Source organism: Bison bison, unplaced genomic scaffold (assembly GCF_000754665.1).
Source record: "Bison bison bison isolate TAMUID 2011002044 unplaced genomic scaffold, Bison_UMD1.0 scf7180017864029, whole genome shotgun sequence".
Lineage (NCBI taxonomy): Eukaryota > Metazoa > Chordata > Mammalia > Artiodactyla > Bovidae > Bison > Bison bison.
In genome coordinates, this window is record NW_011494601.1 from 4,985,609 (window position 1) to 4,999,777 (window position 14,169).

Consider the following 14,169-nt stretch of genomic DNA (forward strand, 5'->3'; position numbering starts at 1 on the left):
TTCCTCTGTAGAATGATCTTGGAAGCTTTGTTGAAAAATCAACTGAGGCAAAGCGTATGAGTTTATCTCTGGATTCTCAATTTGATTCCAGTGGTCCATAAGTCTATCCTTAGGGCAATACCATACTCTCTTGATTATAGTAGCTTTGTGGTGTGCTCCAAAATCAGGAAGTGTGAGTCCTCCAGTTTTGTTTTTCCTTTTCAAGATGGTTTGGTTATTTAGGGCTCCTTGCAATTTCACAGGAATTTTAAAGTGAGCTTCTTCACTTCTATAAAAACGGTCTTTGAGATTTTGATAGCAATTGGAATAAATCTATAGATTGTTTGGGGGAATATTGCTATCTTAAGAATAGTAAGTCTTACAATCTATCAAGTTAAGATGTCCTTCCATTTATTTATATTTTCTTTATTTCAACAATATTTTGTAGTTTCCAGTGTACTAATCTTATATCTCCTTGGTTAAATTTATTCCTCAGTATTTTATTCTTTGTGATGCTATTGTAATAAGAATTGTTTTCTTAATTTCATTCTTATGTTTTTCATTGGACGTGCATGGATTCACAAATGATTGGCTTTGTATTCTGCAATCTTAGTGAATTCATTTATTACCGAGAATACCATTTTAGTGGATTCTTTAGGATTTTCTATATACAAGATCATGTCCTCTGTGAATACAGATAATTTTTCTTCTTCAGTTTTTATATAGATACCTTTATTTCCTTCTAGCCCTGGCTAAGACCTCCAGTGCTGTGCTTAATAGAAGTGGTGAGAGCTGGCTTCTTTGTCTTGTTCCTAATGTAAAAGGAAAGCTTCCAATCTTTCACCTATAAGTCTGATGTTTTAATATATGTCCTTTTTCAGATTGAGGAAATTCCCTTCCATTTCTAGTTTTTTGAGTGTGTTTATCATGAAAAAGCATTGGATCCTTTTCAGGCATTTTTAAATTATATTATTTTTATTTTTTATTTATTTATTTTTTTAATTTTAATTGGAGGCTAATTACTTTACAATATTGTATTGGTTTTGCCATACATCAACATGAATCTGCCACGGGTATACACGTGTTCCCAATCCTGAACCCCCCTCCCACTTCCCTCCCGATACCATCCCTCTGGGTCATCCCAGTGCACCAGCCCCAAGCATCCTGTATCCTGCATCGAACCTGGACTGGCGATTTGTTTCTTATATGATATTATACATGTTTCAATGCCATTCTCCCAAATATATTCTTTTTAATTTCAATATCTTACATTTTAAAAGAATTGAGTAAGTTGTATGAAGTCAGCTTTCTTATCATCTGATTTTTTGTTTGTTAGAGATACTCATTATTTTTTTAATTGATTTTTATTCTAAAACATATGCTTCCTAAATTTTTCTTTTACTTCTTCCAGTTCTTCCAGTAAATATTAAAAAATATTTATATTAGCTATTACTGTCTGTACATTTGAGCAAGACAGAGGTCTGTTTTTCACCACGAGGTCATTAGTGTTCTGCCGTCCACACTTCCTGCTGGCTAACTCCTCCCTGGGTGTTGATCTAGAAGGATAATTATAGCACAAAGGCCTTTGTCAAAGTTCTGTGTCGGGCACTCCCTCATTTAATGCGCCGCAGAGCTGAGGTCAGGTGAGGGGGCTTCTGCTTCTAACAATGGTCTATTGAATATAGAGAAGACAATTTACCTCTGATGACTTTGGGATGTGTGTTTATATGTGTGCCCAGAACCAGTTTCCATGAGAGGTCACCTATGGTGGCCCACGTGGCTCTGGTCACCACTCAGCATGTAGTCCCTATTAACCCTTGCTGGCTCTTTGCTAAGTCTAAATGGAGTCTTAGCATGGAGGCAGCCTGAGAAGTGCAGATTCAGGGGTGAAATGAATGGCCTTAGTTTGCAGCCCCACCCCTCTACCCCAAAAAAAAAAAAAAAGCCAGAAAAGACTTTTTGAAAGGGCAAATTGGTCATGAATTGACCTGTCTTTCATCAACAAAGGCCCAAGTTTCTTTTTTAAATTTTTTATTTTGTGTTGGGGTAGAGCAATGTTGTGATGATTTCAGGTGAACAGAAAAGGGACTCTGCCATATATTTTTGGTTATTTGTTCTTCCCCAAACTTCCCTCTCATCCAGGCTGCCATATAACATTGAGCAGAGTTCCATGTACTAAACACTAGGTGACAAAGGCCCGAGTTTCTGGTATCAGTCCCAAAAGTATTTTTCAGTGCTCCCTGTGCACGAAACACTTTTCTAAGTGCCTCACAGGTATCAGTTATATAGTCCTTGTAACCCACTCTCAGAGAAGGCGATGGCACCCACTCCAGTACTTTTGCCTGGAAAATCCCACGGACGGAGGAGCCTGGTAGGCTGCAGTCCATGGGGTCGCTAGGAGTTGGACACAATTGAGCGACTTCATTTTCACTTTTCACTTTCATGCATTAGAGAAGGAAATGGCAACCCACTTCAGTGTTCTTGCCTGGAGAATCCCAGGGACGGGGGAGCCTGGTGGGCTTCCGTCTGTGGGGTCACACAGAGTCAGACACGACTGAAGCGACTTAGCAGCAGCAGCAACCCACTCTATTATATTTTATAGATCATGACACTGAGGCACAAAAGTGAGAAATAACTTTCCAAAGTCATGCAGCTACTAAGCGGCGAGGTCAGCGCTGAACCCCTAGCCTGCCTCTCACCCCTTAACCACACCAGCAATAGTTCCTCCTTCAGCTTCTCTGACCCCCAGGGGGCATCTAAGCTCTGGCAGATGATACCTTCTCCTTAGGGCCTGACTGGTGTTGAATCACATTCCTAGTTTCCTGTTGCTGTTGAAATTTTGCATCACTTTGGGTGCTTTTGTGAGTACTTCAATAACCTAGGGATTCTAGCCTCACTAGCAGCTACCATTTTAACTCAGAAGTCCTCCTGGAATTCTTTGCATATAAACTTGATCTTAATGATGGTGCTTATTTTACGGATGAGAAAATCAAAGACCAGAAAGATTAGACAACCTCCCCCGAGACATAGAATTATGATGGCCAAACTGTAGAGAACTCATCCTTTACCTGGTTTGTTACCCACTAGATTTTTGCCAGGTGAACTGTCCAAAAAACTGCTGAAGTAAAAATGCAGCTGTCTTGCCTAACCTGCTTCAAAAGATCCATCCATCCTCAAAAGCCACAGGCAAACTTTAGCTTGATATTATTTAGCCTGTTTGATTTCTTCTTACACTGGAAAATGGAAAACAGACCCTTAACTGAGATTTTCCTCAAATTAGGCTGTGTGAAAAATGCCTTTTTGAGCTCTTTTATTTGACATCCTATTAATTTTTTAAAACTCCTATTGTTTTGTTCCTGGCAGAATGTTTCAGATGTGAGACAAATGTACACATTGAGGGAAACTTCCTTAATAAGCTATGTTCGCCTCAGACCACAGAGGTTACTTAAAAATACCAGGGTATCCACCTTGTCATACATTTATCTGGCATATTTAATTGATAGAAACTTCTGGTTTAGCCTATTATCAAAGTATGTGATAAATTGTTGAACACATGGCCTTAATGATGCTCTTGGCATCTCACTCTAGAGAGAAGTTCTACCATTGGTGGGGGAAGCAGCTTCCTGGCATGTGTGTTGCAGAAACTCAGAGGCCGTCCTGCCTGGGTCAGGCTGCATTTTAGTACATACGCCCAGAGTCCCTTAGCAAGCAGGAGAGGAAGCCGTATTTACATCCCTACTAGCACCAATTATGGTAAACACCAGCCATTTTTACTTTAGCCCTTTAATAAAAATCCACTGAATTTCAGGTTTTAAAGTCAGGCTCTCATAGCAGAACCAAGTAGGAGAGAAAAGAATGGAATAATTGGAGGCTGCTGTCTTTTCACTTCCCACATAAAACTATTTGAAGAGACAGGCCAGAACTTTAAACAGGAGACATCAAGAAAAGTAATTTGAATGTCGGTTGTCGTGACTTTAGGGTGTGTGCTTAAAGGACTTTGCTCCCATCTCTTCCCAGACATACTTCAATGACAACATCCTTACCCTGATACGGACCCTGGTGACTGGAGGAGCCACACCGGAGCTGGAGGCTTTGATCGCCGAGGAGAATGCACTCCGAGGGGGCTACAGCACCCCCCAGACGCTGGCCAACAGGGACCGCTGCCGTGTGGCGCAGTTAGCGCTGCTGGACGGGCCCTTTGCGGACCTGGGGGTGAGTTCAGGGGGCAGAGGGCACCTGAGCCTGTTAGGTGGAAATGACCGGATCTGAATGTGTCAGGCTAGCCCCCTGCCTTTGGTTCTTTCCACATGAAGAGAGGTATCAGAGGTGATGCATGTGGTTGACTGTGTATCAGGCACTGTGCTTTATGGATTCATTCATTGAATCCCCACGGTGACCCTTTGGCATAGGTTCTCTTATCACATGCTCTAAGGAAACTAGGGCTCAGAGAAACCAAGGACTGGCCCTCTCAGGGAATTTGCGCCAGGAATGTTGGTTTCAGAGCCCACGGGCTTACTGACTCTCCTAGAGTATCTTCTGCCACAAGATGGGAGGCCTCAGGTGGTTTCAGAAGCACACAAGTTAGGGAACCCATTCTGCAGGTCTTAGTATGGATCAGGGCTGCTGCTGCTGCTGTCACTTCAGTCGTGTCCGACTCCGTGTGACCCCATAGACGGCAGCCCACCAGGCTCCCCCATCCCTGGGATTCTCCAGGCAAGAACACTGGAGTGGGTTGCCATTGCCTTCTCCAATGCATGAAAGTGAAAAGTGAAAGTGAAGTTGCTCAGTCATGTCCGACTCTATCGACCCCATGGCCTGCAACCCACCAGACTCCTCCGTCCATGGGATTTTCCAGGCAAAAGTACTGGAGTGGGGTGCCATTGCCTTCTCATGGATCAGGGCTACTTAACCCCAACTGCACATTAATTGCTCTGCCAGAGTGCCTGAAGCAAGCTGGAATGTGGCACCCAAAAGGAGGCATGGGTCACCTCTGCAGCGAGGAATGGGGCTAGGGGAGAGTGACTAGTTCCAGCCTCAGAATTAGGAGAACTCAGTCTGGAATTAGAGACATAAAGGATCCACATGAGAGGCTATTGGTTGGGCCAGTGGGTCTAGAGACACATAATAAGCTACGGTGTTCTGAAAACCACTAATGTCAGGGTCAGGCCCAGAGTCCTGGCCATCAGTGTTTTTTAAAAGCTCTGGGGACTATTATATTTCTGGAGGAGGACATGGCAACCCACTCCAGTACTCTTGCCTAGAGAATCCCATGGACAGAGGAGCCTGGTGGGCTACAGTCCAGAGTCACAAAGAATCAGACAGGACTGAAGTGGCTTAGCACACATGCAGGCGGGCTGTTAATTCTGGGTGTGGACTCAGCCACTCCCCCACTGCCCTCCCTGCCACAGAGGTGACCCGGGCCTCCCTTCGGGCTCCACGCATCAGCCTGCTTCAGGCGCTCTGGCAGAAGTATGCAGTCTTAGTTGACCCTTATTCCCAGCCCAACTCCATGAATGTATTCAACGGCTGGAACCAGCAGTCTTAAGAGCCAGTAAGCCTATTGTATGAACAGTACTGCCTGCCACCCAGAAAGTCCAAATAGTGGAGAAGGAGCCAAGGAAAGGGTCACTTTCTCCATGTCTTCTGAAACTGTGATGCTAATTTGCACGTGTTTTAGTTTGGTGAGGGACAAAAATCTGTGTTAGACTTAGAGCTTCTTTAAAAGGTCATCTCCATAGCTGGTGGCTCTTTTTATCTATCATTTTCTCACTGGTACACCTCAGTGGTAAAGAATCTGCCTTCCAATGCCAGAGATGTGAGTTCAATCCCAGGGTCGAGAAGATCCCCTGGAGAAGGAAATGGCAGCCCGCTCTGGTATTTTTGCCTGAGAAAATCCCATGGACAGAGGAGCCTGGCGGGCTACAGACCATGGGGTAGCAAAAGAGTCGGATATGACTTAGCGACTAAACAATAACACTTTAAAAGAACAAGGACTTTAAATAATGGTAAGATCTGGTTCCAGTTGTGTTCTCGAGCATGAGGCCCATCTAGCAGTTTCAGTAACAGGAAGGACAGATGCAGTCACTTTATTCCCAGTGAAGTCAGCCCTTGGTGCCCTTCCTGTGTTAATGCCTGAAGCTAGCTGGCTGCAGGAAGCCAGTGCTTCTGGGTGAGTTTGCTTTCACATTCCTCGTCTGGCCCCAGACCCTTGGAAAATGACTGTGAACTGATTAGAACTGTGAATCCCAGTTATTCAGCCTGCAGACCTCCAGCTCCTGGGGAAACACATTCTCTTCCACCCTTGCCATCTCCAAGGTCTGTAAATTGTGCTTTTCACACAGTCCTTCTCTGAAAGAGCCTGTCACCATAGTACCTGGTGGGGTCTTTTCTTCTGGTAGTGATTTTAATTATCACTTGAGCAGTTTTGACAACGCGGTCAGATAACTGTGGTTGCAACTGAGCTGGGGCTAAACATCATCAACATTTTGCAGAGCTGATTTCTACTCCTTAGCCGAACAGACATCTGAGACCTTCAAGCCTATATCATACCTTAAAGTGAGGAGAGGCACCGGCTCCTTAGAGCTCTCATTCCTGCAGATGAAAAACTGGAGACAACCAGAGGAAAACCCTTTCTTATTTGATCCCCAAAAGTCCCCAACATTGGGGCGTAGGCTATAAAGCACATTTAACTTCTTCAGCCACTGTTCCTCGGCACAGACCCTCCGACTCAGGAGACACTAGTGTGAGCTTTCATGAAAAGGCCCTTCCCTCCCACCCCCAGGACCTTTTTTTTCAGGCAAATAAAAATGATTTTTCTCTCTGCTCTTTTGTTGTTTCCCAGGATGGTGGTTGTTATGGTGATCTGTTCTGCAAAGCTCTGAAAACATACAATATGCTTTGTTTTGGAATTTATCGGCTGAGAGATGCTCACCTCAGCACCCCCAGCCAGTGCACGAAGAGGTGAGTATGTTTCCAATCTGCCCTCCCAAAGGCAGAGACAAAAATGCCCTCTCTTGTCTCCCACAAGGAGGGCAAAAGTCTACATGCATGTTCTCAGCATGCAAATTGCTCTGCCCATACTAAATCCAGTGCTGACTTTGGTGGTGGTTATGGGAAGCTTCTTTCTTTCATTACAATAGCAAGTATAAAGACATTGTGGGGAGAATTCAAGTTTTATGGGATAGTTCCATCCATCTATCACCTAATTACACAAGTCTGAAGGAAAACATCCTCCAGACTCCTGCTACTGGGATAATTCTGTTGGTATCTCATATAGAAATACTTCATATTGCTACTGTTTAAGGTAAATGATTCCTTTGCCCTGTCTTAGACATATATATGTACACACCTACACACACACACACACACACACACGTATATACCTGTTGTTGTTCAGTTGTTCAGTAGTGTTTGACTCTTTGGACTGTGGCCTGCCAGGCTCCTCTGTCCATGGGATTCTCCAGGCAAGAATACTGGAGTGGGTTGCCATTTCTTTTTCCTGGGGATCTTCCCAACCCAGGGATAGAACCCATGTCTCCTGCACTGGCAGGCAGATTCTTTACCACTGCACCACTGGGGACGCGCTCTCTCTCTCTCTATATATATATATATATTTAATTTTTATTGGAGTGTAGTTGATTTGCAATGTTGTGTTAGTTTCAGGTCCACAGCAAAGTGATTCAGTTATATATATATATTCTATTTTCATGGACACATATATTTTTACTTAATGTATTTTTCAGTTGACTCACTTTTTTACTTTTATATATTTACTTTAAAGAAAACTGTATATTATTGCCTGAAGCAGAAAAAAGATTACAGTTCATGTATGCTAGTTATATTTCTCTAATACACGTTAAAGTAAATTCACAGCAGCCTAAACTTAAAAGTACATCCTAGAATTGTCAGTCAGTGTGTTTGTATGATATACCTCAGGAAACAATGCCATAGAGATAGATGAGTGTTTCTCAGACCTACTTGCAGAGTAGAATCTCCGGGGGTGCTTTTTAAAAGTACTCTGATTACTCTGACTTAACTGGTATGAAATGAAAATATGAAGTTTGAATGCCCAGAGATTATACAATAGAGCCTATTATACAATAGAACATAATTTCTATAGTCTAGCAGATTCTCAAAGTTAGGTGAACATGAGAATCATCTGTAAAACTTATTAAAACACAAATTGCTTGATCCCCAATGCATAGTGTCTGACTCAGTAGGACTTGAGTGGAGTTGCTTAAGAATTTGCATTTTAACAAGGACCTACTGTATAGCACAGGGAACTATATTCAATATATTATAATAACCTAAAATGGAAAAGAATCTGAAATAGAACATATATATATATAAAATCACTTTGCTGTATACTTTGCTGTAAATCAAGTATACATCAGCTACAAAAAAGAATTTACATTTTTAAGAAGTTCTCAGATGATGCTTATATATCTGGCCGGAGAACCACACTTTTGAGATCCATTACTAGAAATGAAATGGTGATTTTTTAGTCATATCTGATATTAATTAGGGAAAAAGGTGATCTTTGAGGAGAACAGTTAAAGCCTGAGAGACACATAGGCAGGGAGGTGTTTTATAGCTTTCCATTTGGTGAAATCATTCACCAACGTTGTTTTTAAAAGATAAAGAGGGAGAGAGGACTAAGGTTTTGCTAGATGGTGGTAAACAAAGATAGTGTGATATGGGTGTGAGATTGTTGTAAGATTCTAGGATAAGAGATGCAGGGCAGTCCTTGAAACCTCCTGTATGCGCTTGTGCGTCTCAGGATCAGAAGGGAACTTGATACTGTACTGAAGTGGGTATACAGACCACAGGAAGCACCACTTGTTTTCTCCCTTGTCTAGCGCTAATTCAGAATCTCTGGGAGGGCTTATGGCTGACTTCCTCTGTGGAGCTAAACAAATTTGTTCCACTACGTAGATACTGTCTAAGGCCTTGGGCTGGCTGGAATCCTCGGGTAGACCTGGTTTGGTTCAGAGAGGTGAAATCTCCACCACCTTATCCTCATTCTGTGACTTCTTTGCTCTCCGCATCCAGGTATGTCATCACCAACCCCCCGTACGAGTTTGAGCTCGTGCCGACGGACCTGATCTTCTGCTTAATGCAGTTTGACCACAACGCCGGCCAGTCCCGGGCCAGCCTCTCCCATTCCTCCCACTCGTCCCAGTCCTCTAGCAAGAAGAGCTCCTCCGTCCACTCCATCCCATCCACGGCAAACCGACAGAACCGGCCCAAGTCCCGGGAGTCCCGAGACAAACAGAAGTACGTGCAGGAAGAGCGGCTCTGATGTGTGTATCCACTGCCTCCATGTGTGAAACTGTATCTGCCACTCATTTCCCCAGTGGGTGTTTCCAACAGTAACTTCCCCCATTTTCCCCTGTAGTCCTCCCTTTTTTTTACACATATTTGCATATGTATGATAGTGTGCATGTGGTTGTCATTTTTATTCCACCACCATAAAACCCTTGAGCACAACAGCAAATAAGCAGACGGACCAAAAGTTATTTATGATTCTAGGGGAAAAATAACCCAAAGGCATGCTCCAGACATAAATAGCTCACTGCAGGAATGAGTTCACAGATGAGAAGGGAGTGCTTGTGATCCCCACGTCAGTTATGCAAAGCAAGTTTAGTTAGTGTAGAAAAGTTTATTCTGATGTATCAGTTTTATCAGGGTGCTTTGGGTTTTGATTTCGTTGTTGTTTTCCTTTCTTTCCTTCTCTTGATTTTTTTATATATACACAATAATATATATATACACACACATGTATTTGAAACAAGCAACCCAAAAGCAACGGAAACATATCTATCGATTGTTTCTACTCTCTGGGCCGAAGTATCTCAAAGCATTTGAAAGTCTTTCGCCATTTGTGTAGATGGTGAAATGCACTTGCTTGTTAGAACATCGGAGATTTTTTTTAGTTACTCACCAAGGCCTTTTGTCCCTGAGCTAGCTTCCTTTGAGAGTCTATAGGAACATTTCTACCCTTACTGTGGCGGAAAGACTAGTATTCCATTCTTGGATGTATCAAATGCAAGTCATTTCATTTAAGTGAAAAGAGGTTTGATTGCATATTGTTATTCTGTCTCCTTATGCTGCCATATGAATAGCTATGTTTTTTCTCTCACTTTTGACATTTGGGATGAAAAGCCATATGTATCATAAATATCAGATGTAAGTCATTAAAAACTGCCTTCCTGGGACTTTTACATCTTTTAAAAGGTGAATTACCTACCTTATGTACAGAATAAATAATGCTCAGGAAAGAGCAAGTATTTTTCCACGCATTCTCTGGGGACCTTTTTACTCCCCTTTGTTTGATCAGCTAGGGCCCCAGTGCCACAGAGGAGCAAGGGCTGGGGCCGTGGTAGAGAGAGAGGGAGATAAACCCAGCGGCAGATCATGCTTTTCTAGAAGCCAGCATGCTAAATAAATCAGAATGTAGGAGGATCAAGCCACAGTTGATTCCACAAAGACAAAAGCCAGCTTCAACTGTTGGCACAGCTGCATGATGCTGGCTGTTCCAGAGCAGAAAACCAGTGGGAGAAATTCCTCATCGTCAGTTGCTTTAACGTAGCCAATCTACTTAGGCAGGTGAATGATAGTCATAGAGAAGGACCCCTTGTCATTAACAGATGGGAGAGAAGAAAAAGAGTGTAACAGTGAGCCAAACACATTTTGGTATAATTCTTTTTTTCTTTCACTTTCTTTCTTCCTTTCTTTTTTTAAACAGTTAGTAAGCATGAGCAAAAAAGTAGAGAAATACCATTTTTTCAATATGCAGTTTTCAGATATTTTATGCATGCAAACCATGCTTTAGGCAATGTACAGTAGTTCTTAAATATTGGCCAATTCCACCATAATCAAATTCTTGTGAGGATGGACTAGCCTTTGGCTGCTATATATATAAATATATATATTTGAAATGTTTATTTGAAAACAAATTTCAGTGAACAGCACAGGTGTTGGGGTGGGGGGAGGAAAATGTCACAGCTGTAACCATCTCTAAAAAGGTGTTTTTATGGTGAATGTTTTGGGTTTAGATTTTGAATCCCCTGTCCCCCCAAGCATGATAGTTTTGAGATCTGCTTGCTGTGTGAATTGACAAGCACTTTTACTGACGAAATAGTGAGGCTTACTCAAAATCTCCATCCCCACTCCCAAGACAGGGCAAGGCGGTGTTCCAATCAGTATTCGAGTGGGCAGTCATTGTATACATGGATATTAAAAAGCCCTATGAGTGGAAGATTTTTTCAAATTATTTTTGTCCCTATGTATTGATTTATACATTACATACAACTATCTTTTTTATATATAATTATATATATACACATATATACGTATATATATGTATATGTATATATATACATACACACATATCCCTAGTTTGGGATCATGAAGAGCTATTCATGCATTCTTTGCAAAGGAGGTTATAAAGTTATGCCCTCAGAACATTTATAACTATAAGAATGTGCCAGTTAAAGTGCTCAACAGGAAATATGACAGTTTAAAAGCGTTGTAAAACTCACATAGCTTACTTCTCTCTCTAAAGTGCAACAAGGATGAATAGAATGGGCCAAGGTATGACAATTAATGGTTCTGCATGACCTAGCCACTGCTGGGGGTTTTCTTCTATAACATTGTCCTTGTGAAAACTTTTGTGAAATTAAAAAAAAAAAGGAGTTACAAATTTTATTCTGTTATTGGTTTGTTTATTTTTATTTTTATTGTTCTGTTTGTGGGTTTATTTATTTTGTTTTGCTTTTTTTCCCCCCTCCCCACCTCCCCTCCTCTCCCCTTCCTTCTTCTCCCCCTTCCTCCACTTTCTAAATTGCTCAGTGCAATGAGGCTGTCCTGCTGCTACTGCTAGACCCCTTAGAGTTTGTTTTGGTGTTCTTGGGGTTGGGGTTGGGTAATCTGGGGGGAACTTCTCTCCATCTGGCTTGCCTTTCAATCTGCACGTGGCCTCCCTGCCCACCTTGGTACCTTGCTCCAAGTTCAAAAGCATTTTCCCATCAAGAAACCCAGCTTCCTCCACCTCCCCCCATTACCATCACCCCAACCGAGTACCCCATCAGTCTGTCCACATCTCTGTGTTTATCTTGGCAAGACCAACTAAATCAAGTGACAATGCCAAGTGATAAACTTTTCTGGAAAACATTTGCAGCTCTTCCACTTGGCAAACCTGCTTCTTGGTGAATAGTTTACCCTCCTTTCGATTTAAACCAGGAGGATTATTAACGGTTAAAAAAAAAAAAATTTGGTCTTCTTGAAGTTGGATCAGAATGACTCCCAAATTAAAGCTGTTTAGCTATATGTAAAGACTCAATAGCCCGTACCCAGTTATCTGGGGGTTGATGATTCAGTCTCTGTATTACCTGGGTCTCTTCTCCCACCTGCCTTTCAGACATTTGTGAAATCCCAACCAGAGATTGGGCAGATAGAGAGAAGTAAATCCAAAATGCGTTTTATATACAATCTGTTAGCAGCTATGATGAGATGATCTTGTGATGGGAATGGAGAGGGAACAGACTGACTTGCAATGAAATTTGGGGATGTTCTCTGGACTTCAGGCATACAACTGAAAGTTGATTATACTTGGCTAATGATATATTCAGTGATGAAAAAGGGATCATTATTACTTCTATTTTTTATGAGTCCAAACTACAATCTTGTTTTTCCTCAGTTGAATGAAGACTCTCTTCCAGTGTTTTCCATGTGACCCCCAAATTCTCATCCTTCTTTCAGGTTCTCTTAGCAAGGAGGCATTCAAGGTTTTCATGTGATACCTCTCCTCTTCCCTCTCCCCACCCAAAGAATAAGTAGGTCAGGGTGGAAAGTGAAAGGTTATTTGAAGAGAAAGTATGTGTACTTAAAGAGAACAACAGCTAGAAACTCAATTATCTGCACCATTCTAAAAGAGAAGCAATTTGTAAGCCATTCAATTCAATTTGTTTTAGGCTTTGAAAGGGGTGAAGCTTAAGTAAATGGATAGAACAGGAGGCACAGTGAAACCTCAGCCTCAACACTCAGGTGATCATGAAATCAACATCCCTAATGGCTGCTACCCAGGTCCCTTCCTGAAGCCGGTTCAAATGGATAGAGGGAGACTTGGACCCTTACAGTTAGATTTCTACCACCATGAGGAGAGGTTTCAAATTCTGAGTTTAGTCACTAAGTAGTGTCCAACTCTTTTGCGACTCCATGGACTGTAGCCCGCCAGTCTCCTCCTTCCATGGATTTCCCAGGCCAGAATACTGGAGTGGGTAGCCATTTCTTTCTCCAGGGGATCTTCCAGACCCAGGGATCGAACCCAGGTCTCCTGCATTGCAAGCAGATTCTTTACCATCTGAGCCACCAGGGAAGACCATACAGGCTATGACCCAGAACCTTACTATCAATATGTGCTCAATAAGTATTTTTGAAATGAATTGATCTTAAATATTGTTATATCTTTAGTCATTTGATAAATTATCTTCACCTCCTTGGTTTATCTTACAAAAATTCAAGGAATGCCCGTAGGTGCTTCATAGTGCTATCATGCTGTTGACACTTTCTTGGGCTGAGTACACAGCTTCTGAGAGAAGGGAACAGTCCTGTGAGTTCAGTGAGAGGAGAGACTTCACTGTGCCTTCTGCCAGCATCATCAAGATCCCAGATGACCAGAAAAACCTTTTGACTGGCTCCTCTTCAGCATGGGAAAAGCTGAAAGGTGTCTGTATCCCAATAGAGGCAATTAAATCAACCTGCCAGGTTTCTATAGCAACAGGCTCCTGAAGGAGAAAGAAGAGGGTGCAGAAACTTCAGGGACTGCAGAAGTCAAGACAGGGTTAAAAAAAAAAAAAATCAGTCTCTCAATCAGCTTCTTTCAGCCCATCACTGCTTTGTCATAAGGTGATGAAGTCGATGTGGGCACCCGTCACTAACCTGGTAGACTATGTCCCACCATGAAGTTGTACATCCATCACCTAGGGAGGTAAGAGGGATTATTCCCTGCCACTTGAAAGAGAGGAGTGAAAGTCAGTCTTTATGAGTGTCAGGAGGGGGCAGTTGTTCTGCTTAGGGAACGGCAGCATCAGACTTATAGTTAAAAGGGGTCACACCAGAGAACTGCAAAGGAGCAAGACAGCTTTTATAAGGGAAAATTACTCTGATTCTACTGCAGTTTTCATTTCT

General features: G+C 42.3%; 1 protein-coding gene across 7 annotated transcripts in view; it reads left to right on the forward strand.

Annotated features, from left to right (window-relative positions):
- Positions 1-14,169, forward strand: part of KCNMA1 (potassium large conductance calcium-activated channel, subfamily M, alpha member 1) — a 772,904-nt gene that overhangs the window by 751,710 nt on the left and 7,025 nt on the right. For 4 of the 7 annotated variants that reach the window (XM_010834190.1, XM_010834191.1, XM_010834185.1 and 1 more), the window contains 3 exons: positions 3,997-4,191; positions 6,821-6,939; positions 9,031-11,688. In XM_010834190.1, coding sequence (XP_010832492.1) covers positions 3,997-4,191; positions 6,821-6,939; positions 9,031-9,280 — 564 coding nt within the window. In that variant the 3' untranslated portion in view covers positions 9,281-11,688. Of the gene's footprint in view, positions 1-3,996; positions 4,192-6,820; positions 6,940-9,030; positions 11,689-14,169 lie in introns of those variants that run through there. The other 3 variants (XM_010834186.1, XM_010834188.1, XM_010834189.1) reach the window with 1 other exon arrangement.